The sequence below is a fragment of the Carlito syrichta genome, unplaced genomic scaffold, assembly GCF_000164805.1.
Source record: "Carlito syrichta isolate Samal-C Ts95f unplaced genomic scaffold, Tarsius_syrichta-2.0.1 Scaffold306175, whole genome shotgun sequence".
Classification (NCBI taxonomy): domain Eukaryota; kingdom Metazoa; phylum Chordata; class Mammalia; order Primates; family Tarsiidae; genus Carlito; species Carlito syrichta.
The window spans coordinates 178,981-202,116 of record NW_007250271.1 but is presented as its reverse complement, the minus strand read 5'-3'; the positions used below and the strand labels follow the sequence as shown (position 1 = coordinate 202,116).

General features: G+C 38.8%; 1 protein-coding gene across 2 annotated transcripts in view; it reads right to left on the bottom strand.

Annotated features, from left to right (window-relative positions):
* FAM120C (family with sequence similarity 120C) overlaps positions 1 to 23,136 on the bottom strand; it is a 112,983-nt gene that overhangs the window by 70,004 nt on the left and 19,843 nt on the right. For both annotated transcript variants that reach the window (XM_008062955.2, XM_021714957.1), the window contains exons 2-4: positions 17,597 to 17,843; positions 16,246 to 16,328; positions 12,007 to 12,135 (exon numbers count right to left, since the gene is read on the bottom strand). In XM_008062955.2, the coding sequence (XP_008061146.1) occupies positions 12,007 to 12,135; positions 16,246 to 16,328; positions 17,597 to 17,843 (459 nt within the window). The remainder of the gene's footprint in view (positions 1 to 12,006; positions 12,136 to 16,245; positions 16,329 to 17,596; positions 17,844 to 23,136) is intronic.

Sequence of the window (23,136 nt, the reverse complement as noted above, 5' to 3'; positions counted from 1 at the left end):
GCCTAGTCAACATAGCAAGACCTCAATTCTACAAACAATGTTTAACAAATTAGCCAGGCATGATGGTGCATACCAGTAGTCCTAGCTACTTGCGAGGCAAAGGCCAAAGGATCATCTTATCCCAGAAAGTTGAGGCTTCTGTGAGCCATACACATGCCACTGTACACCAGCCTGGGTGACAGAGTGAGACCTCAACTCAAAAAAGTAAAATAAAGTTCAGGTAGAGGCTGGGCACAGTGGCTCACACCTGTAATCCCAGCACTTTGGGAGGCCGAGGCAGGAGAATTGCTGGAGCCCAGGAGTTTGAGACTAGCCTAGGCAACATGGTGAGACCTTGTCTCTACAACAACAACAAAAAAATTAGATTAGCCAAGAGCCAAGTGTGGTGGTACATGCCTGTAGGCCCTGCTATTTTGGAGGCTGAGGCAGAAAGATTGCCTGAGCCCAGGAGGTCGAGGCTGCAGTGACCTGTGATTGTGCCACTGCACACCAGCCTGGTCAACAAGAGTGAGACCCTCCCGACTCAAAAAAAAAACAAAAAAACTTCAGGTAGAGGTAAAAGAAATCTATGGCAACAGAAATAAAAATGGATGTTTATCTTTGTGGGGGAAGGGTTGACTGAGAAGGGGTTTTTTCACTTATCAAGCCTTTTCCAATGTTGTTTAAAAATCCTCCTGAATAAAATTTTAAGACTGTCATAATATTTCATCGAGTGGAATGTAAGATATTAAAGTCATTTTCAATTTCTAATTATAAGTCATGCTCTCATGAGCATCCTTTTACATAAGTCTCTGGGATTATTTCATGGGGCAAATTTTTAGAAGTGTAGTTACTAGGTCAAAGGGTACGATCATTTTCACAGACTCTTGACACATGATACTAAATCTCTTTCCTAAACAGATGTCTTCTCAAGTTAGACTTCCATCACTAATGTGCTCATAATATAGCCCCAGTGCGATTTTCTTAAAAAAAAATTTACTAAATATAACAATATCTATTTCTTACAGAAAATAAGAATATATAATAAATAAGAAAATGTTAAAGCATCTCAGTATTATCTCTCATACACTGTGATTGTTAGCACCCCAGGAACCATACAGCATTTTAGACCTCTTTATTTGTATACATGCATGTGCACAAGAGTTGAGATCTTCATGTCCTCCAGCCTAACTTAAAAACAAAAGTGCTCTCTGGTTTCTCAAAAAAATTGGATTTCATATAACTGCATGAAAAAAGAGCTCCAAATCTAAAGAACATTTGCAAATTAGGGACTTAGAGAATGATTTCATTCCATTGTATCAATAACATTCCATTGTATCAATGTGCTATTATTTATTCATTATTATCCATTACATTTAATAACAGATAATAATGGAAGGCAATCTCCTAAAAAACACAAACCCTACACAGAGTTTCCCTTAATATTTCTACCTCTGCATCTACTTCCCCCACCAAGTGAATAATGTTACCAGCTTGGTAGATTTTCTTTTATAAATTTTGTTATGTGTTTATACACACACATATATATAGACACCAATATGGTTTTGTTTTATTCACATAAATGGAGCCATATCACATTGCTTTTATTTTATTTATTTATTTATTTTCATTTTCATTTTTATTTTTTATTTTTTGAGTTGGAGTCTCATTCTGTCGCCCAGACTGGAGTGCAGTGGCCGCTCCCGGCCACTGCAGCCTAGACCTGCTGGGCTCCGGCGATCCTTCCGCCTCAGCCTTCTGAGTAGCTGGAACTATAGGTGCGCGCTACCACGCCTGGCTGATTTTTTGATTTATTGTAGAGATGAGGTCTCGCTGCCCAGGCGGGTCTCGAACCCGCGGGCTCAGGCAATCCACTCACCTCAGCCTCCCAAAGGCGCGGGATTACAGGCTGAGACACCGAACCCGACTATTTTTTATTTTATTTTATTTTTTTTGAGTTGGAGTCTCACTCCGTCACCCAGACTGGAGTGCAGTGGCCGCTCCCGGCCACCACAGCCTCGACCTGCTGGGCGCCAGCGATCCTCCAGCCTCAGCCTTCCAAGTAGCCAGAACTACAGGCGCACGCTACCATGCCCAGCTGATATTTTGATTTATTGTAGAGATGAGGTCTCGCCAAGTTGCCCAGGTGGGTCTCGAACCTGCGGGCTCAGGCAATCCACTCACCTCAGCCTCCCAAAGCGCAGGATTACAAGCTGAGCCATCGAGCCCGGCTCACGTTGTTTCTCATCTTGCTTTCTACATTTAACAATAAGTCTTATGGACTAGTCAATGTCAATACGTAGAGATCTATGATGCACTCCCCTGAAATACTGAATTGCATGTACTTCCCTCAATGTACCACTTTGTCCTTTGCCCTGAGAGGCAAACACTCTTCCTTCAAGGGACACCACTTCTATGAAACCTTTCCTGTTTGATATTCTGTGTTTTTCCTTTTTTTTTTTTTTTTTTTGGGTAGGAGTCTCACTCTGTCACCCTCGCTGGAGTGCAGTGGCACACTCATGGTCACCGCAGCTTTGACCTGCTGGGCTCAGGTGATCCTTCCGCCTTAGCCTTCCAAGTAACTGAAACCACAGGTGCGAGCCACCACACCTGGCTAACTTTTAAAATTTATTGTAGAGATGAGGTCTCACCAAGTTGCCCAGGGTGTTCTCGAACCCCTGAGGCTCAGGCAATCCTCTCACTTCTGCCTGCCAAAGTGTTGGGATTATGGGCGTGAGACACCATGCCTGGCTTGTGTTTTTTCTTTATCGTATTTTTTAATTTGCTTCTGCCCCTCCCCATTTAACTTGAAGTTCTGTGAGGACAGAACTTCAAGAATGACTTATTCACATTCGAGAGTACCTACCACAGGACCTTACACATAAAAGTTCATTCAGGGTTAATCACTTCTCATGTATGTTTTTCTTTTTTTTTGAGTCGGAGTCTTACTCTGTTACCCAGGCTGGAGTGCAGTGGCACACTCACAGCCATCGCAGCCTTGACCTGCTAGGCTCAGGTGATCCTTCCGCCTCAGCCTTCCAAGTAGCTGGAACTACAAATGTGCGCTACCATGCCTGGCTTATTTTTTGATTTATTATAGAGACAAGGTTTCACTAAGTTGCCCAGGTTGGTCTTGAATCCCTGAGCTCAGGCAATCCTCTCGCCTTGGCCTCCCAAAGTGCTGGGATTACAGGCTTGAGCCACTGTGCCTGGATTCCCATATATATGTTAATAAAATTTGTATGCCTTTCTGCCAACTAAAAATAAATAAAGTTTATTCAGTATTTGCTCTATGATGGTATTTAAAAAGCCCCACCCTTTCTTTAGAGATCCACAGCGGCCTCAGATAGTAGAATAGAACCCCCTCACCTTGACATTATTACCTAACATTTCTTATATATTTGTTTAGGAGAGTTCCCATCATAATTCTGCAGAGAATGATATCTATGTTGTTGAATAACATTCCATTGTATCAATGTCCTATTATTTATTCATTATTATCTCTTATTATGGTTAATAACACACATAATAATGGAAAGCAATCTCTTAAAAAAACACAAACCCTACAGAATCTCTCTTAATATCTCAAGCTTTGCATCCACTCTGGAAAATTTAATTATTTTGATTATTAAATTAAAAACAATATAATGAAGATTATACAAAAACAATGAAAAATAGTTTTAAGACATACTGTTAAGAGAAAAAAGTTTAGAATGTTTTATACTATCAAAGCTACCTCATCAAAATATGCATATTAAAAACCTAGAGTGGAATTAGGAATCACATCTCTATTTTTTATTTTGAGGTGTTTTTTAGTGAAAACGGGGATTCTTATAATTAAGAATAATCATAATCCATCTCCAAAGTTTATGAAGCTACAAGGAGAAGCAAAAGCTAAAAATATTCACCACTCAAATAAGTACTTATAAAATTTATTCTTCATTTAAATGTTATCCCCTACTTTCCCTGACATCCCTCCCTACCTAAAAGGTCGACTTTCTTTCTTTGTGCGTCAGTCCCTTCCTGTCTGATGCAAACTGTTGAAAGGATAATGCAAATCAATGTAAATGAGCAAATCTGTCACAAGGGTTAGGATTTTCTAAAGTCAAGGAAAATGATGGAGGACTGCTCATATCATGTTAGAAGTGATGGACTAATGAGAATCTGGTGCAGTTAGTGTTCAATAACAGTAGAAAAGAGAATTACAAAAGAAGATGGCAAGAAAGGCACTTGAAAGAGAATGATTTGAATATCAAAAGGATGTAATCTCTTGGGGAAAATAAAGCCTGGGTATTTTATATATACATATATCCTCCTAATAATTGTGCTAGCAAGTTAAATGTCAAGTAACAAATGTTTAGATTGTGCTATCACAAAATTTTGCTGGAAAAATTATGTCCCCGAACCAATATGTCGTTTCATTCATTTTTTTTTTTTTGAGTTGGAGTCTCACTCTGTCAACCCAGGCTGGAGTGCAGTGGCCGTTCCTGGCTACCGCAGCCTCGACCCTCTGGGGTCCGGCGATCCTTCCGCCTCAGCCTTCCAAGTAGCTGGACCTACAGGCGTGCGCTACCACGCCCGGCTAATTTTATGATTTATTGTAGAGATGAGGTCTCGCCAAGTTGCCCAGGCGGGTCTCGAACCCGTGAGCTCAGGCAATCCAGTCACCTCAGCCTCCCAAAGTGCTGGGATTACAGGCTGAGCCACCGAGCCCGGCTGAGTTTAGCATTTCTTATTTCCTCTAGTATCCCCTAGAGTGGTCACAATGTAGCCTGAAATCTGGAAGCGTCTGCTGACATGGACAGAGAAGGCTCCAGGAGAAACCCTAGTCTTGTTCTGACCCAAGAAACAGGAGAGTGATCTCTGAAAACTCAGAAAGTGTATTAAAATCCCGCATTTTTCTTTATTTTTCTTTTTCTGTTCTCTTGTGTGCCAGCCCAAAGCAAACCTTTGGTGGCAGCAGTGGCAATGAGAAAATAGCAGGAAACTAAATGATCGGATGAACGATGGGAACCTTCCTCTTCAATCAAAGGAACAGTGGTCTCAAGAGGGTAGGATGAGCTCCCAATTCTATTTTTCTCTCTCTGTCCTCCTGCTACTTGGTTCAAGCATTGGGCACAATCACAAAAAGTGTACAGCAGAGTTGGGTAGTTAAAACTCTGACCTTATGGTAGGAAGACTGAAAAGGGGATAGTCCAATAAACCAGTAAGTACTAAAGAAATCACGAAGAACAAACAGCTCGAGAAGCCACATCATAAGGTTGTATATAAACTCTTGTGCTCATCCCTAAAGTGCACATGCATAGATCTGACCTCAAACAACAGACCACAGACTCTGAGATCTGAATTAAGAGACAGACCGGGACCCAAGTTCCAGACTGGCCACTAGGTGATCTATACACAGGACTGATCCAAATATGTTAGCAAAGGCTTTGAAAACTGCACTGACATCGAAGCAGAAGAATGGTGAGAACTGGTGGCCTAGATCTAAATGTGTTGATTTTTCCCTAAAACAAAACTATATAGGTTGTTAGAGCTTGGGAACAGGTGATTAAAAACAACAACAACAACAACCAAAAAATTCTACAGGTTGAATTTCCTTAATCTGAAAATCTGAAACCTGAAGTGATCCAAAATCCAAAACTTTTTGAGTGTCAATATGATGTTCAAGGAAATGCTCAATGCGGTATTGCAGATATTGGATTTTCAGATGAAGGATGCTCAACCAGTAAATACAATGCAAATACTCCATAAATAAATAAATACATAAATACATAAATATTCCCAAAACACCTTTGGTCCCAAGCATTTTGGATAAGAGAATTCAACCTGTATCAGTATTCCCCATAATACTGAAACAAGACCAAAAGTCTCATAACATAATTTCAAAATGTCCAAGATACAATCTCGAATTATTTGACATAACCAGAACCAGGAAAATTTGAGCTCCCATGAAAAAAGACAATCAAAAGTTGCCAATGCTGAAGCGATACACATGTTGGAATTATCTGACAAAGATTTTAAATAAGCTATCATAAAAATATCCTTGAAAGTAACGATAACACTTTTGAAACAAATAGAAAGACAGAAAGTCTCACCAAAGAAAGAAAATATATAAAGAAGAAGCAAATGGAGATTTTAGAACTTAAATATACAATAACCAAAATAATTTTCTAAACTCAGTGGATGGACTCTATGGAGAATAGAGATGACAGAGGAAAAAGTCCGTAAAGTTGATGACAGATCAACAGAAATTGTTCAGTTTGAAAAGTCAAGAAAATAACTAACAAAAAAAGAACAAAGACTCAGGGTTCTATAGAATAATACCAAAAGGTCTAACAATGGTGTTATTGAAGTCACACAAGGAAAAAACAAAGAATGTGGAACAGAAAAATGTATTTTAAGAAATAATAGCTGAAAATTCCCCAAATTTAGTGAAAGACAAACCTAGAGAGTCAAGCAGCTAAGAAAACTCTAAATAGGATTAATTCAAATCAATCCATGCCAGACACATCACTGGCAAATTCTATCACCAATTAAAGAAAAAAAAAAAACAACACCAATTCTATACAAGTTCTTCCAGAAATAGAAAAGAACATTTGCCAGTTTATTTTATAAGTCCAGCATTACTCTGATAACAAAACCAGATCAAGCCAGTACAAAAAAGTTACAAACCAATATCCCTCATCAAAATAAATGCAAGCCGGGCTCGGTGGCTCAGCCTGTAATTCCGAGCCTTGTGAGGCTGAGGTGAGTGGATTGCCTGAGCCCATGGGTTCAAGACCCGCCTGGGCAACTTGGTGACACCTCATCTCTACAATGAATCAAAAAATTAACCGGGTGTGGTAGCGCGCACCTGTAGTTCCAGCTACTTGGAAGGCTGAGGCGGAAGGATCGCCGGAGCCCAGCGGGTCGAGGCTGCGGTGGCCAGGAGTGGCCACTGCACTCCAGTCTGGGCGACAGTGAGACTCCAACTCAAAAAAAAAAAAAAAAAAAAATATATATATATATATATATATATATAAATAAGTAAATAAATAAATAAATGCAGAAATACTCAATGAAATACCAGCATTTCAAACCTAGCAATACAAAAAAGGAATAATATACTACACCCATGTACTGGGAATACAAGGATGGTTCAACATTCAAAATTCAATCCAAAATATTAACAGACTAAAGAAGAAAAACGACATGATCCTATCAATAGAACAGAAAATGCATCTGACAAAATACACCATCCATTCATTATTAAAATGCTTGGAAAACTAGGAATAGATGAGAACTTCCTCAACCTGTAATGTGTACAAAAACTACAGCTAATGTCATACTTTGTGTGTGTGTGTGTGTGTGTGTGTGTGTGTGTTGGAGTCTCACTCTGCCTCCCAGGCTGGAGTGCAGTGGCCACTCCCGGCCACCGCAGCCTCGACCTGCTGGGCTCTGGCAATCCTTCCGCCTCAGCCTTCCGTGTAGCCGGAATTACAGGCATGTGCTACCATGCCTGGCTGATTTTTTGATTTACTGTAGAGGTGAGGTCTCGCCAAGTTGCCCAGGCAGGTCTCGAACCCACAGGTTCAGGCAATCCACTCATGTCAGCCTCTCAAAGCGCGGGATTACAGGCTGAGCTACCGAGCCCGGCTTAATGTCATACTTAATGATGACTGAATTTCCTCTAAAGATCAGTAACAAGACAAGGACATCTATTCTTAGCATTCCTATTCGACATTATATGGAAATCCAAGATAGTGGAATAAGTCAAGAAAAAAAAAGAAGTACAGATAGGAAAACAAAGAAATAAAACTGAACCTATTCACAGACGACATGATCACCTACAAAGAAAAACTCAAGAAATCTACCAAAAAATTCCTAGAATAAGTGAGCTGAGAAAGTTCATAGGACACAAGGTAATCACAAAAAAAATCAATCATATTTCTATATATTAGCAATGAAAAATTAGAAATTGAAATGAACAAAATAATATCCTTTACAATAGGTAACTGAAATATAACATATTTAAGTATAAATATTTTTAAATGTACAGGAGTTGCATATAAAAACTATAAAACTTTTAGCTTGAAGAAATCAAAAACCTAAATAGGCATATAATATTCATGGATTCAATGACTCATCAAATTCATCTATGTATTTAATACAATTCTAATAAAAAACTCCAGCAGGATTTCTTTTTTTGTAGATATATGCAAGACTATTCTAAAATTTATATGGAAAGGCAAAGGAACAAAAAGAGACAAAATTATATTAAAACAATAAAATTGGAGGAATCACTAATTTTAGGACTGACTATAAAACTACAGCAATCATGACAGTGTGCTGTTGGTGAAAGGATAGACACATAAATCAATTGAGCAGAACAAAGTCCAGAAAGAGACCCACACAAATATGAACAATTGATTTTTTACAAAAATGCAAAGGCAACCCAATGGGGGAAAAGATATGCTTTTCAACAACTGTACTGAAACAATGGGATATGAATATGAAAAAAAAAACCCTACACACTTTATACAGAAATGAACTAAAAATGGATAACTTGTTCTAAAATGTAAAATGTAGAACTATATAATTTTTAAGACAGGAGAAAAGCAGAAGTGAGATGATGAAGGAAACATTGTTTTGAAAGCATTGCAATAAGATGTACATGTCATGCCACTGCTATGGTTTGAAGGCCTATACCATTTTCAGAAGTCAATCTGTGGCAAATATGGCTATCCTGTCAAGTACAAAAAACAGTATAACTCGAGTGCCAGCATTAAAAGATGAAGTACTACTAGGATTGGTATATGAGGCCCCTAAAAATTACATACTGCAAATTCAGGCATGGATTCTGTGAAGGAACAATACCTAAACCCAAGAAGGTAGCTGCTGTAGCATCCAGTTTATCTTAAAAATTTCAATGATTAGTCATGCAATAAATGTTCCATTTTTCAAACAATTAAAAAAAAAGAAAAAGAAAACAGAAGAAAATCTTCATGCCTGTGGTTAGGAAAAGAGTTCTCAGACATCACACCAAAAGTATGATCCATTAAAGAAAAAACTGATGAGCTTTGCAAAGGATGCTGTTAAAAGAACTAAAAATACAAACTAGACACTGGGAGTATTTGCAAACCAGATATCTGACCAGGGACTAGTACACCAAATATATAAAGAACTCTCAAACCTCAACAGTAAGTAAATGAACAAACCAATATAAAAAACTGGCAAAAAGACTGTTCATGAACAGCCTGTTCACCAAAGAGGGTATATGGATGAAGTAAGCACAAGTAAAAATGTTCATTGATCATTTGGGAAAGGCAAATTAAAACTATAATGAGCTACCACAACATATCTATTAGAGTGAATATTAAAAAAATACTGACAACCTATTGTACAACATGGTGATTATAGTTCATAATGGTATATTGTATTTTTGGAAATTACCAAAAGGGTAGATGTTAAATGTACCTACCACAAAAAAATGAAAAGTATGCAAGGTAATATATATGTTAATTAGCTTGATTTAGTCATTCCACAATGTATATATATTTCAAAACAACATGTTGTACACAATAAATATATACAGTTTGCATTTGTTGATTAAAAAATAAATTTTAAAAAACTGACAATACCAAATGCTGGTATATCAGCTACTCAGGAAAATTGTTTAGCAGGGTCTTACAAATTTAAGTATACACTTACCATATGATCTAGAAACTCCATTCTGAGGTATTTATACCAGGAGATAAAAAACCTGTACATAAATGTTTATAGTAGCTCTATTCATAATATCAAAAATTGGAATCAACCTAAATATCCTTTAAGGAGTGAATGAATAAACAAATTGTGGTATACCCATACAATGACTATTACTCAGCAATAAAAAGGAATGTATTATTAATACAGGTCGCATGCAACAACTTAGAATAATCTCAAAGACTTTATGTTGAATGAAAGAAGTCATTCTCAAAAAATTACATACTATATGATCCCATTCATGTGATATTCTTTAGAAGACATAACTGCAGTGACAGAAAATAGATTGGTGGTTGCTAGGGTTTTGGGTGTTATTACAAAGGGACAGAACAAATTTTTTGGGTGGTACAACTGTTCTGTATTCTGATAGTGATGAAGGTTATATAATCTATACATGTGTTAACAATTCATAGAACTATATACATATATGCGAAGGGGGACCTCCCCCAAAAAACAGAATTATCTTTTAGAGGGTAGACCTCTTCTAGAACACTTGGAATTTATTCCTCCATCTCAAATGGTCAACCAAAGTTTTTTATCTGGAAGTTTTGAGAAGGCTGTGTCTTGATTTGCGGAAGAAACATCCTGAGTTGTGGCAAATAGGTGACTGGTACTTCCACCATAATAACGTTCCCACCCTTGCCACACTGAGTGTTCAGCAGTTTTTGACCAAAAACAGCAATGACACCCATGCCCCACTCTCCCTATTCACCTGATCTCACCCTGAGCGACTCTTGTTTGTTTCCCCCATGAAAAAAGTCTTCAAAGGGAAACGTATTACCAATGTGGAAGAGGCAAAACAAAAAACAGCAGAAGCACTAAAAGGCATCAAAACTGATGAGTTCAAAAACTGTTTTGAACAGTGGAAATAGCATCTTGAAAGGTATACTGCATCAACCAGAGAGTTTGAAGGTGACTAAAGTTTAAACATGTAAGAATAAAAACACAATTTTTAATAAATAAATTCCGGGTTTGAGGGGGTCCTCCTCATATACAACAGTCAATTTAACTGTGTGTTACTTTTTAAAAAAATTTTTTATGTTACTTTAAAAAATAAAAGTGAAAAACCCAGAGTTGCAGGTATAAATTGAACTGTTAAAAATAAAGACTAACTTTTTTTTTTCTTTTTCTTTTTTTGAGTTGGAGTCCCACTCCATCACTCAGGCTAGAGTGCAGTGGCACACTCACGGCCACCCCATCAACCTACTAGGCTCCGGCGATCCTTCTGCCTCAGTCTTCCAAGTAACCGGAACTACAGGCACGCGCTACTATGCCTGGCTTATTTTTAAATTTTTATTGTAGAGATAAGGTCTCACCATGTTGCCCAGGCTGGTCTTGAACTGGCTGGCTCAGGCAATCCTCTTACCTCCCAAAGTGCCTCCCAAAGTGCTTAGATTACAGACTTGAGCCACTGCACCCGGTCAAGACTAACATTTTCATTAGTTTTAGTTTCAATTTGTAAGATAAAATCCCAGTTGAGCCTTTTCCCATTGTTAACAATGAAATTTTGATTCTTGTTTTATGTGTACTCATTTTAAGTAGTGTTTTCACTGCCCACTATCCTCCACTAAGGAAGACCTCCTTTATGTTAAAATATACAGATGCTCCTTGACTTACAATGGGGTTATGTCCCAATAAGGTCATTACAATTTGAAAATATTAAGTCAAAAATGCATTTAATACACCTAACCTACCAAACATCATAGCTTAGCTTAGCCTAGCTTACCTTAAATGTACTTGGAACATCTTACATTAGCCTACAGTTGGGCAAAATCATCTAACACAAAGACTATTTTATAACAAAGTATTGAACAACTCATGCTATTTATTGAACACCGTACTGAAAGTGAAAAACAGAGGCTGAGCATGGTAGCTCACACCTGTAATCTCAGCATTTTGAGAGAATGAGGCAGGAGGATCGCTTTAGCCCAGAAGTTTGAGGCTGCAGTGAGCCATGATCATGCTATTACACTCTAGCCTAGGCGACAGAGCAAGAACCTGTCTCTAAAAGTTTACAAAAAGAAAAACAGAGTAGTTGTACGGATACTTAAAGTATGGTTTCCACTGAATGAGTATTGCTTTTGCACCATTGTAAAGCTGAAAAATGTTGTTATACCATCATAACTCAGGAACCTTGAAACAAAAAAAGATCAGAAGAACACATGCCAGAGTGGTAACTAAATTTCCCAGAGTGGGCTTACATTGCTTTAATCATCAGTTTTTAAAAAATTTTAAAGGTAAGAAAATTGGCAACCCTCAGGAAGAGGAGTGCTAGCTCACCTGAGACTGTTTGAAAACATCCTTCCCAACCACATCCAGGTTTAAGGGATCTTTGATAGAACTAACATACTCGGAAACAGCCTTGATCACCACATCACAGGGAGGAAGAACCAGCTGATGAGCTCGGACCTAGAAAAGGCAAGATAAACAAGGGACACTGACATCAAAGATGGATCACCAAGAAAAAGAGTGAAGTGGGGGGGGGAGATATAGAATTCAAATTCAGTGAATTCACTGAGAGATAATTAAAATGTTTTCTTGAAAAATAGTCCCTCCCCCCAATTCTCAGTAGAGAACACCTGGGACAGAAAAGTATAAAGAGATAGAAATATCCACAATCCTCCTACAGAGATAACTACTGTTTTATGACACTGTCACAATTTATCAGGTTTTTTTTTTGTGAGACATTTTGGTTATTTCAAGTTTTTTGTTAGTAAAAGTAATGTTGTAATGTGTGGATCATATTTGGATGCTGATTAGAACTAACCACAAAAAGGCCATTTTGAGATAATCAGAAAAATGTGAAAATGGACTGGATGTTAAGATGATACCAAGAAATTAGCATTAATTATGTTAGGAATAATAATAGCATTGTGCTTATGTACAAAAATGCCTAAGTGTTTTAGAGATACATACTGAAGAATGAATGTGGGAGTGAAATGATTTGAGGTCTGGAATACATTAGCAACAAAAAAAAAAACCCAAGAAAGCGTGGCAAAATTTTGATAACTGTTGGATCTGGAAAATGTTACATTGGCGATTCACTATATTATTTTTCTGACTTTTGTGATGCTTAAAAACTTTTAAAGAACAAATTTTTAATGCTATCATGAAATGTGGGTATGATTTGTTGCTCACTTTCCAATTATTTAATTATAAGCTTCCTCAAACTCTAATTACTAAGACAAAGGGTAAAAACTTCCTAAAGTCTTTTGCATTTTTAAAAATTGTTTCACCAAAAGCTTTACTATTCATTCCTTTAACAAATATTTACTGCCTACTATGTGTCAGGCACTGACACATAGGCACCAGTGACACAGCAGTGAACAAGACAGAAAAAAATCCCTGCCCTTATGGGAGCTTCAATTCTAGTGTACATATGTTGGGATAGGGTGAGGGAAGTTAAACAAATTAAATAAAATATATAGAATGTGCTAGATATAGGTAAGTGCTATGGAGAAAATATAAGTAGAGAAGGGGTTATGGAGCACAAGTGTGTGTACATATGTGCATATAACTTTTTTCTGAGCAATCCCTATTGCAGAAGCATGTGCATACAATTTTATATAGGGTGACTAAGGAAAAGCCTCACAGAAATAATGACATTTGCAAAAACCTCCAGGAGTGAGGAAATAGCTATGTGGGAAGAAAAAGCATTCCAAGTAGAGGCAATAGTAAGTGCAAAGGTTCTAAGTGCAAAAGAAAAGAAGGATGAAATCAGAGATATAACAGGGGGTCAGACAGTATAGTGCTTTGTAGGCTGTGGTAAGGATTGAGTGAGTGCCATGAAGAGCCACTGGAGGATTTTGAATAGAAAAGTGGTATCATATGAATTTTTTTAAGGATCTCTCTGCTGTCATATTGAGAATAAATGAGGGTGGGGGAAATAGTGTAAACAGACGAGCAACAGTTAGGAAGCTATTATAATAATTCTGGCAAGAAATAATGGTGGCTTCATCAGGGTAGCAGCAGTGCAAATGGTAAGTGGATATATTTTGAAGAGAGAGCTGGTGACATCTGCTGACAAATGGGATATGGAATGTGGGAAGTGGGAAAGAGAAAAGTCAGGATGACCCTAAGGTTTTTAGCCTGAGAAAATGGAAGGATGAAATTGCTATCAACAAAAAATGAGGACGGCTATGGGAAGAGTAGGTTCAGGGGAAAGATCAGGACTTTCCATTTGGACATATTACTTTGAAATGCCTATTCTATATTTAAATGAAGATGTTTAATAAGCAGTTAGATATTAGAATCTGAAGTTTAGGAGAAAGGTCAGAAATGGAGACATAAACTTAGGAGTTATCAGTGGACAGATAGTATTTAAAGTCATGAGACTGGCTCACGCCTGTAACCCCAGAACTTTGGAAGGCCAAGACAGGAAGATCACTTGAGCCCAGGAGTTCGAAGCTACAGTGAGCTATGATTGTGCCACTGTACTCCAGCCTGGGTAGCAAAGCAAGACCCTGTCTCTAAACAAATAAGAAAATAAAAATGAAGTTATGAGACTGGATGAGATCAATCACATGTGTACATAGAAAAGAGAAGGGAACCAGGATGGAATTCTGAACATTCCACAGTTAAGAAGTAGAGAAAAAGACAAAGATGATTGAGAATTGGCAGCCAGCAAGGTAGGAAACAAATGAAAAGAGAGTAGTGTCCTTAAAACCAAGTGGAAATAAAGAGTGTTCTAAGGAAGAGGGAGTGAGCAACTGTGTCAAATGCTACTTACTGGTCAAGTGAGATGAAAACTGAGAGCTGGCTACTGAGTTTATTAACCTGGAGGTTAATGGTGACCTTGTTAAGGGTAGTTTAGCAAATCAATTGAAGAGAGAACGGGATAGGGATAGTAAGCAGCTCAAGTATAGACAACTCTTTAAAGGAGTTTGAGATAAGAAGAAATACAGAGCAATAGCATCCTTGGGTGGAGTGAGGTTAAGAGCAGGTTTTTGTTTTATTGTTTAATATGGATACATATGGATAAATGCTTATACATTCAGTGGGAAACAGCCAATAAAGAGAGGAAAACTGACATGAATGAGAAAGAAGAACAGAGTTAATGAACTGATGCTCTTTTTTTTTTTTTTTAGTTGGAATCTCACCCTGTCACCCATGCTGGAGTGCAATGGCGCACTCACAGCTACCGCAGCCTCTACCTACTGGGCTCAGGCAATCCTTCCACCTCAGCATTCCAAGTAGCTGGAACTACAGGCACGTGCCACCACACCCGGCTAATTTTTTGGTTTATTGTAAAGATGAGGTCTCGCCAGGTTGCCCAGTCTGGTCTCGAACCTGTGAGCTCAGACAATCCTTTCACCTCAGCCTCCCAAAGTGCTGGGAGTATAGGCATGAGCCACTGCACCTGGCCTCTGATGCTCTTAAGTTGGCAAAAGGAGATGAGAGACAGGTACAGTGGTGAATGTCTGTAATGCCAGCTACCGGAGAGGCTGAGGCAGGAGGATTGCTTGAGTCCAGGAGCTCAAGGCTGTAGTTGCACCTGGGAATAGCCACTACACTTCAGCCTGGGCAACACAGCAAGACCCTGACTCTAAAAACAAAAATTATTATTATTATTTTTTCCTGAGTTGGAGTCTCACTCTGTCACCCAGACTGGAGTGCAGTGGCACGCTACCGGTCACCACAGCCTTGACCTGCTGGGCTCCAGCGATCCTTCCACCTCAGCCTTCCAAGTAGCTGGAACTACAGGTGTGCGCTACCACGCCCGGCTAATTTTTTGATTTATTGTAGAGATGAGGTCTCGCCAAGTTGCCCAGTCTCGAACCTGCGGGCTCAGGCAATCCACTCACCTCGGCCTCCCAAAGCGTGGGATTACAGGCTGAGCCACCGAGCCCAGCTAGGTCATCTACTCTTAACAGGAGGCAGGCAGAGCATGTGGGCACAGAGATACATGTAGATGAAATGAAGAGAAGGTAAGAGCTTATGGAAATTCTCTTCCCACCGCTTCCATTTTCTCAGTAAAATAGGAAGTTAAGTCATGAACTGAGCATGTGGAAATGAGGAGGAAGTATTAGAGGCTTGGGGAGAGAGGAGAAGGTATGAAACAGTCATCTAGGAGAGTGAAAGAACTAGGAAAATAGAATACAACCACCAACTTATTCTACCACCAGAAGTGTATGAAGATATTAGTCTTTCCACAGCCTTGATACCAACAATATACTAATTTTTCAATATTTGTTAAACTGTTAAGTTAAAAGAAATCACACTGCTCATTTAATTTACATGTCTAATCACTAGTGAGGCTGAACTTCTAATCACTATATTTTATCTTTTGTAAATTTCCTGCTTCTGTCCTTTGTTCATTATTTCATTATAGGGGTATTAGTACTTTTCTTCATCGATTTGTATGAATTATTGAGTTATTAAAGGTATTGATCGTACCAAATTTGGTATCTGTACATATGTGAAATATTTTAAATCTAATGAAAGATAATTATTCCATCAAAACTCCAATCAAAACCTGATGTCCCCTAATCTGTACAGATAAGAAATGGGGAACATTACCTTAAGTGATGCAAGAGGATGTTCTGGTCCCAAGAGGCTCCAGTGAAAAGCAGCCAGGTCCTCATCTGGGAGAATGTGGTTACCTATAAAGTACACTTGTCATTTATTGACTGTACAAATATTTTCTTAGAACCTCCAGGCCATGAAAGAGGCCCTGGGAGAAAAAAATGATCAAATAATTTATATAGGTCTATATTCTTAATGTGTGTGCTATGTGTTGATCACCTACTATGTATCACATACATTATATGTACCATCTTTATATTGACTGTGCGTGGTAGTACTAATATCTCCATTTTACAGATAAGAAAACAGAGGTTCAAACAAGTTTGGTGACTTGGCCCAATGTGCTGTGGCCAATAAGTGCACACACCAGGATAAAGAGCTAGGATCATCTGACTCCACAGTCCATGCTATCACCCAGTCATGTTGCCTTTTATAATAACAGCCACCAATTACTTATTGCCTAATAAGTGCTAGGCATTTACTTCACTTCATTTCACCTTACCAATAAAACATGAGGTATTATTGTTCCTATTTCACAGATGAGGAAACTGAAAACAGGGAGGTATGACTTCAGTGATTTACCTAAGGCCTAATTCCAAAACTTGTGCTGACTCCATTACATTATCCAAATTCTTATCCTTTGGGATTATAGAGCAGAGGTCACACCTAAGACAGGATATTAATTTTCATGCTGTTAGTACTCGGAAAACCAGTTCAAACCATCATCAACTCTCTGAAATTTACTTTAAAATACATCTTTAAAAGATAGATTTATGGATGAATAGAGGAATTGACAGATATATGGTAAGGAAAGTATAGTAAAATGTTAATGGCAGAATACAGGTGGTATATATAGGGTTTTCACTGCAAAACTCTTTCAATCTTGCTGGATATTTGGAAATTTTCATAATAAAATATTAGCACAAAAGAAACATAGAAAAAAAACATAATCAATAATTTGTGTTCCCAATCTAAATTTAGACACTGGGGGAAAAATGCTGATGCTTTAAGTGGGGAATCAAAGTTGTCTAAGCTAGTAAAACATTTGCCTTAAGATAATACTCTGCACAAAACAGTTACGAAATGTCACAAAAGAAAAAAGTTTTATAGGAATCAAAATAATGTTCCAGAATATGCTGTAGCAATCCATAAGACAAACATGCTGAGTTTTAGTGTGGTCTATTAAGAAGCTCAAAAGCCTGATGGGTTTACCCTAGCATGGTGTTTGGCACAAGGATTTTAAAAAGACAAATTTAATGATGACAGGCTAAGTCACTCTGGTCTTCACAACAACACAGGAAGAAGAAACTACCATTCTCTGTAGTCTTTTCTTTGGAAGACCTACCTAACAGTGCAGCAAATATAGGAAAATTCATCCGCTTCAGGCCCAACTGCTTGGCCACCTCCTGCATCAGGAACTGGTTAGTAGTGAGGTTCTTCCCATTCCAGCTAAGCTTCAGAGCATGGGAACTGTAGTAAGAGGGAATATTGTAGAGAGCATATTCGGAGTCATGGGCAAGAAGGCCATGGAAGCCATTTTCCCTGAAAAAAGCCACCACTTCCAAATGGTGGTCTTCGAGGCTCTGAAAGACCTAGGAGGGAAGAAGAGAACATGTCATGCCACAGAAATTGGTTTGTGTCTTGTTAGAAGTCAGAAAGGTTATAATCCAGTGAAACTTAAGATTATATGTGGCTGAGCAGAACACACTTAAAAAAACAAAACAAAAACCTTCTCCCAGCCTATAACTTATTTTGGTTAATGCACACAGCATTATACAAGTGTTTATTCAAATGCCCAGTAATTTTTTTACTCCTTTCATGAAACTTGGCCTGATGATCTTCAAAATTTGAATACTGAAATTAACATGGTGTGTGTGTGTGTGTGTTTGTGTGTGTGTGTGTATTTTTTTTTTTTTTAAAAAGCTGGATTTATTGAGAGGACAGAAAAGGTCCCATGGTAGGAGGGGACCCGAGGGGGTTGCCCAACATGGTATATATTACTTAAGGTTTTACTTCAAACAATAACAGAAGACTTTTGTTAGAAAGATAACACAGCTATTATTTATTGCTCAGATCTACTATGTGCTGTTCATATTTTACATGTTATCTCATTGTCAGAACAACCATAGCAAAGTACATATAGATGAAAAACTTAGACATGGAAATAGACACAAATATAAAGTCATCTAACTATTTTTTAAAAGTCCTTGCTTTTTTTCTTGGGGGCATCTTAGATTGTAGAGCACCCAAATAGGATACTTCCAACAGACATAGTTCAGAAGCTTCACCTCATTTTAGAAATGGGAAAACTAGCCGGGCTCGATGGCTCAGCCTGTAATCCCGTGCCTTTGGGAGGCTGAGGTGAGTGGATTACCTGAGCCCGCGGGTTCGAGACCCACCTGGGCAACTTGGAGAGACCTCATCTCTACAATAAATCAAAAAATTAGTCGGGCGTGGTAGCGTGCGCCTGTAATTCCGGCTACTCGCAAGGCTGAGGCAGAAGGATCACCGGAGCCCAGCAGGTCGAGGCTGCGGTGGATGGGAGCGGCCACTGCACTCCAGTCTGGGTGACAGAGTGAGACTCCAACTCAAAAAAAAAGAAAAGAAAAGAAATGGGAAAACTAAGGCTGCAAAAAGTTGGCTGCTCCCAAAAATGAGTAAGTGGTAGACAGAATTCAAATCCAGCCTAATCTGACTTTAGAATGCACACTTTCTATAGTACCAGGCTTCTTCCTGGAAAGCACTATTTTTTTATGTAATAGAGGCAAACCATTAAGTATTTCTCCTGTACTTGCCTCTGTTCATGCACTTGAAGCATACTGAAATTATCTGTATACTAGTTCCACCAGACCAAGTTCCGTGACCACAGAGACTTTACTTCTGGCTGCCACATAAGAGCATAGTAATATTAATAATAATGGCTAATAGATACAGAATATGTACTATATGCTAAGCAATGTTCCAAGTACTTTACATGTATTAACACTTTTAATACTCACAATCTTATGAAGTGATAACTATCATTACTATCCCCATTTTGCATTATTATCTCCAAGATCAAATGACTAGGATCAAAGCCTAAATTTTGCTTCTAGGGCCTGTGGACCCTGATTATTTTGTTCAACTCAACTGATCTTTCATTTAAGTTGTAAAGGAATGGGAGTTTTCTGGAGTCCAATGGGAGTTACACTGCATTAAACTTTTGCTAGACTAGGAGAAAGAATCCTGTCATAATTGATAATCGTGTCACACACAAGGGAAGAACACTGGTAAACAGATAGCGAGCAAAGTCTTTGTTTGCTATCCAGGCAAAGGAACCAAAAAGTATTGCAACATATTTATGTCTAGAGTTATGGTTAACTCTAGATGTGTCAGGGTAGAAGCATAGTTTTATGCTGTCCTCTGGTGATGGTTTCTTCCAGCATGCCTTTCATATAAATCACTGGTTGAGCATCCATCTACCTTGTACCAGGCAAAGTTGCTAAATGTGATATGTTCTCTTCACTACAACCTGATCATGTAGGCATTATAAGCCCTATTATACAGATAAGGAAACTGAGGCTCAGAGAAGTGAGGTGCTATGCTCAGACCTATAGATTTGAAAGCAGCAACCTAGGTGAGACTGACACCAGTCTATGATCTTTCCACAATAACACATGACCTTTAGCTCATCTGCAGCTGATAAAGCCACCATCCAAGTGATTTCAACTCCAGAAAGCTAAGGACTAGTGATTTTTAACTAACCTGGTGACTCTTAAAACACTAGGAATGTAAATCACAATCACCTGGAGAGCTTTTTCAAAATTCACAAACCTGGGCCTCACCTCAGATCTGCAGAAACAATTTCCTGAGCGTGATTCAAACACCTATATTTCAAAATAGCTTCCAGCAGGTTCTTAAGCACAACTCCAATTAAGAACCATTGAAGTAAACCAATTATTCATTTTATTGCTTAGGCAACTGAAGCCTAGAGAGGATAAATGACATGATTACTTAGTTAATTTGCAGAAGAGCCAAGATTAGAACAAAAGTCTCATGACTCCAGGTATAGGACTTCCTTTTACCACAGTCTCAAGAAGGTAATGGAAAACAATAGAATAAGAATCTCAGACCAGCCTGGGCAACACAGCAAGACCACTACAGAAAACCAAAAAATCTAGCCAGGCATAGTGGCAAGTGACTGTAGTCCCAGCTACTCGGGAGGCTGAGGCAGATGGTTTGCCTGAGCCCAAGAGGTCGAGGCTGTGGTGAGCCATGAACATGCCACTGCATTCCAGTCTGGGTGACAGAGTGAGACCCTGTCTCAAAAAAAAATAAAATAAAATAAAATAAAATTCTTGGAGTCTCACTCTGTCACCCAGACTGGAGTGCAGCGGCACGCTCCTGGCCACCGCAGCCTCGACCTGCTGGGCTCTGATGATCCTTCTGCCTCAGCCTTCCAAGTAGCTGGAACTACAGGTGCACACTATCACACCCGGCTAATTTTTGATTTATTGTAGAGATGAGGTCTCACCAAGTTGCACGGGCGGGTCTCGAACCCATGGGCTCAGGCAATCCACTCACCTCAGCCTCCCAAAGCGTGGGATTACAGGCTAAGCCACTGAGCCCGGCTAAAAGAATTTCAAATTTCAAAAATCTCCTCACAATTCTCCAACACTCTCACTTCCACCAAGCTGCTTCCAATATTACTCCTGCTTCCCTGCTCACTTGATTTCCCTGCATAGAATACTTTATTGCCTCTCTTTCCCAATGTTTCAAATACTTTCCACAGACCTACCACTTCTTAGATTCTTTGATAATTACCTTCCTCTTCACCTTTATAGCACTGGGTGTTATAGCACTGAGACAGATGACACAGTCACAGAACTAATTTGACAATATCATAATCATCTTCATGTTTTAAGATCACAGGTTTTATCTCACTCTTGTGTATATCCTCCATGGTCCTAACCATGTTCTTCCAACTAGGAAGAACAGAAAGCAGGAGCTGACTGGTACAGAATAGGAAGGAAGGAAGGAAGGAAGGAAGGAAGGAAGGAAGGAAGGAAGGAAAGAAAGAAAGAAAAGGCCTGCTGTGGTTGTGAAAAAGACAAGCATCCCTGGCAAATGAGAGGGCACTACCATCTCAACATCTGACTTCTACAGATGTACTGAAGTCTCTGGGAAAGTCTACCTGGATTGCAGGTCACCTCCAGCTCAAGTAGCAAAGTAACATTAGGTATCAAATACCTACTATGTACCAGGCACAACTCCAAACCCACTTTATATCGACTAATGTTGCAATAACATCATGAGGCATTATGTCTCCATTTTACAGATAAGTGATCAATGAGGCTCAGGGGTTAGAGAACTTGACCAAAGTCACACAGTCAAAAAGCGAAGCTAGCCAATAAGCACATGGAAAGATATTCAACATCATTAGTCATTACAGAAATGTCAATCAAAATTACAATGAGACACTAGTTAACACTCACTAAGATGATTATAATTTTAAAAATGGAAAATAATGAATGTTAGTGAGGATGTAGAGAAATTGGAATCCCTGTACACTGCTGGTGGGAATGTAAAATGGTGGAGTCACTTTGGAAAATAGTCTGTGAGAGGTCCTCGAATGGTTAAACAGAGTCATCATATTCTGCTTCTAGTACAGTCAGCAATTCTGCTTCTAGTATATACTCAAGAGAATTGAAAAACTCCTTTCACAAAAAAACTTACATATGAATGTTCACAGCAGTCTTATTCATAATAGCTAAAAAGTAGAAATAACCCAAATGTCCATCAACTGATGAATGAATGAACAAAATGTTCCATATCCATAGCCATACAAGGAAATATTACTCAGTCATAAAAAGAAAGTACTGATTTATGCTACAATGTGAATGAACCTTGAAAACATTATGCTAAGTGAAGTAAGTCAGACACAAAAAATACATGCTGTATGATTTATTTTATATGAAATGCCCAGAATAGGCAAATCCATAGAGATGGAAAAATAGATTAGTTGTTTCCAGGGACTGGGGGAAAGGGGAAATGGGGAGTGAAGGCTAATAGGTACTTGGTTTCCTTTTAAGGTTATAAAAATGTTCTGAATTAGTGGTGATAGTTGCACAACTCTGTGAATATACTAAACAACACTAAGTTGTACACTTTATATGGTGAATTTCATGTTATATGAATTATAACTCCATTTTTTTTTTTTTGAGTTGGAGTCTCACTCTGTCGCCCAGACTGGAGTGCAATGGCATACTCCGAGCCACCACAACCTCAACCTGCTGGGCTCAGGCGATCCTTCCGCCTCAGCCTTCCAAGTAGCTGGAACTACAGGCGTGCACTACCATGCCCGGCTAATTTTTTGATTTATTATAGAGATGAGGGCTTGCCAAGTTGCCCAGGCGGGTCTTGAACCCTCAGGCTCAGGCAATCCATTCACCTCAGCCTCCCAAAGGCGCGGGATTACAGGCTGAGCCACCGAGCCCGGCTGTAACTCCATTTTTAAAAAGTGGAGCTAGGATTCAAATTCAGCTCTTTCATAAACCCCCAGTTTCCTAACCCTCGCTTTAAGAACTTTTTATTATGGAAAAATTTAAATATATAAAGGCAAAAAGAACAACATAATAAACTCCCATGAAAGCATTACCTACTTTCAACCATTATCAATGTTAAGTCACTCATGTTTCATCTACCTTGTCCCTCTCTTTTTTATGGCACTTTATTTTTGAATCAGAGTCTCATTCTGTCGTCCAGGCTGGAGGGCAGTGGCATGCTCATGGTCACCACAGACTTGACCTGCTGGGCTCAGGCAATCCTTCCACCTTAGCCTTCTAAGTAGATGGGACTACAGGTGCGCACCACCATGCCCAGCTAATTTTTTTTTTTTTTTTTTTG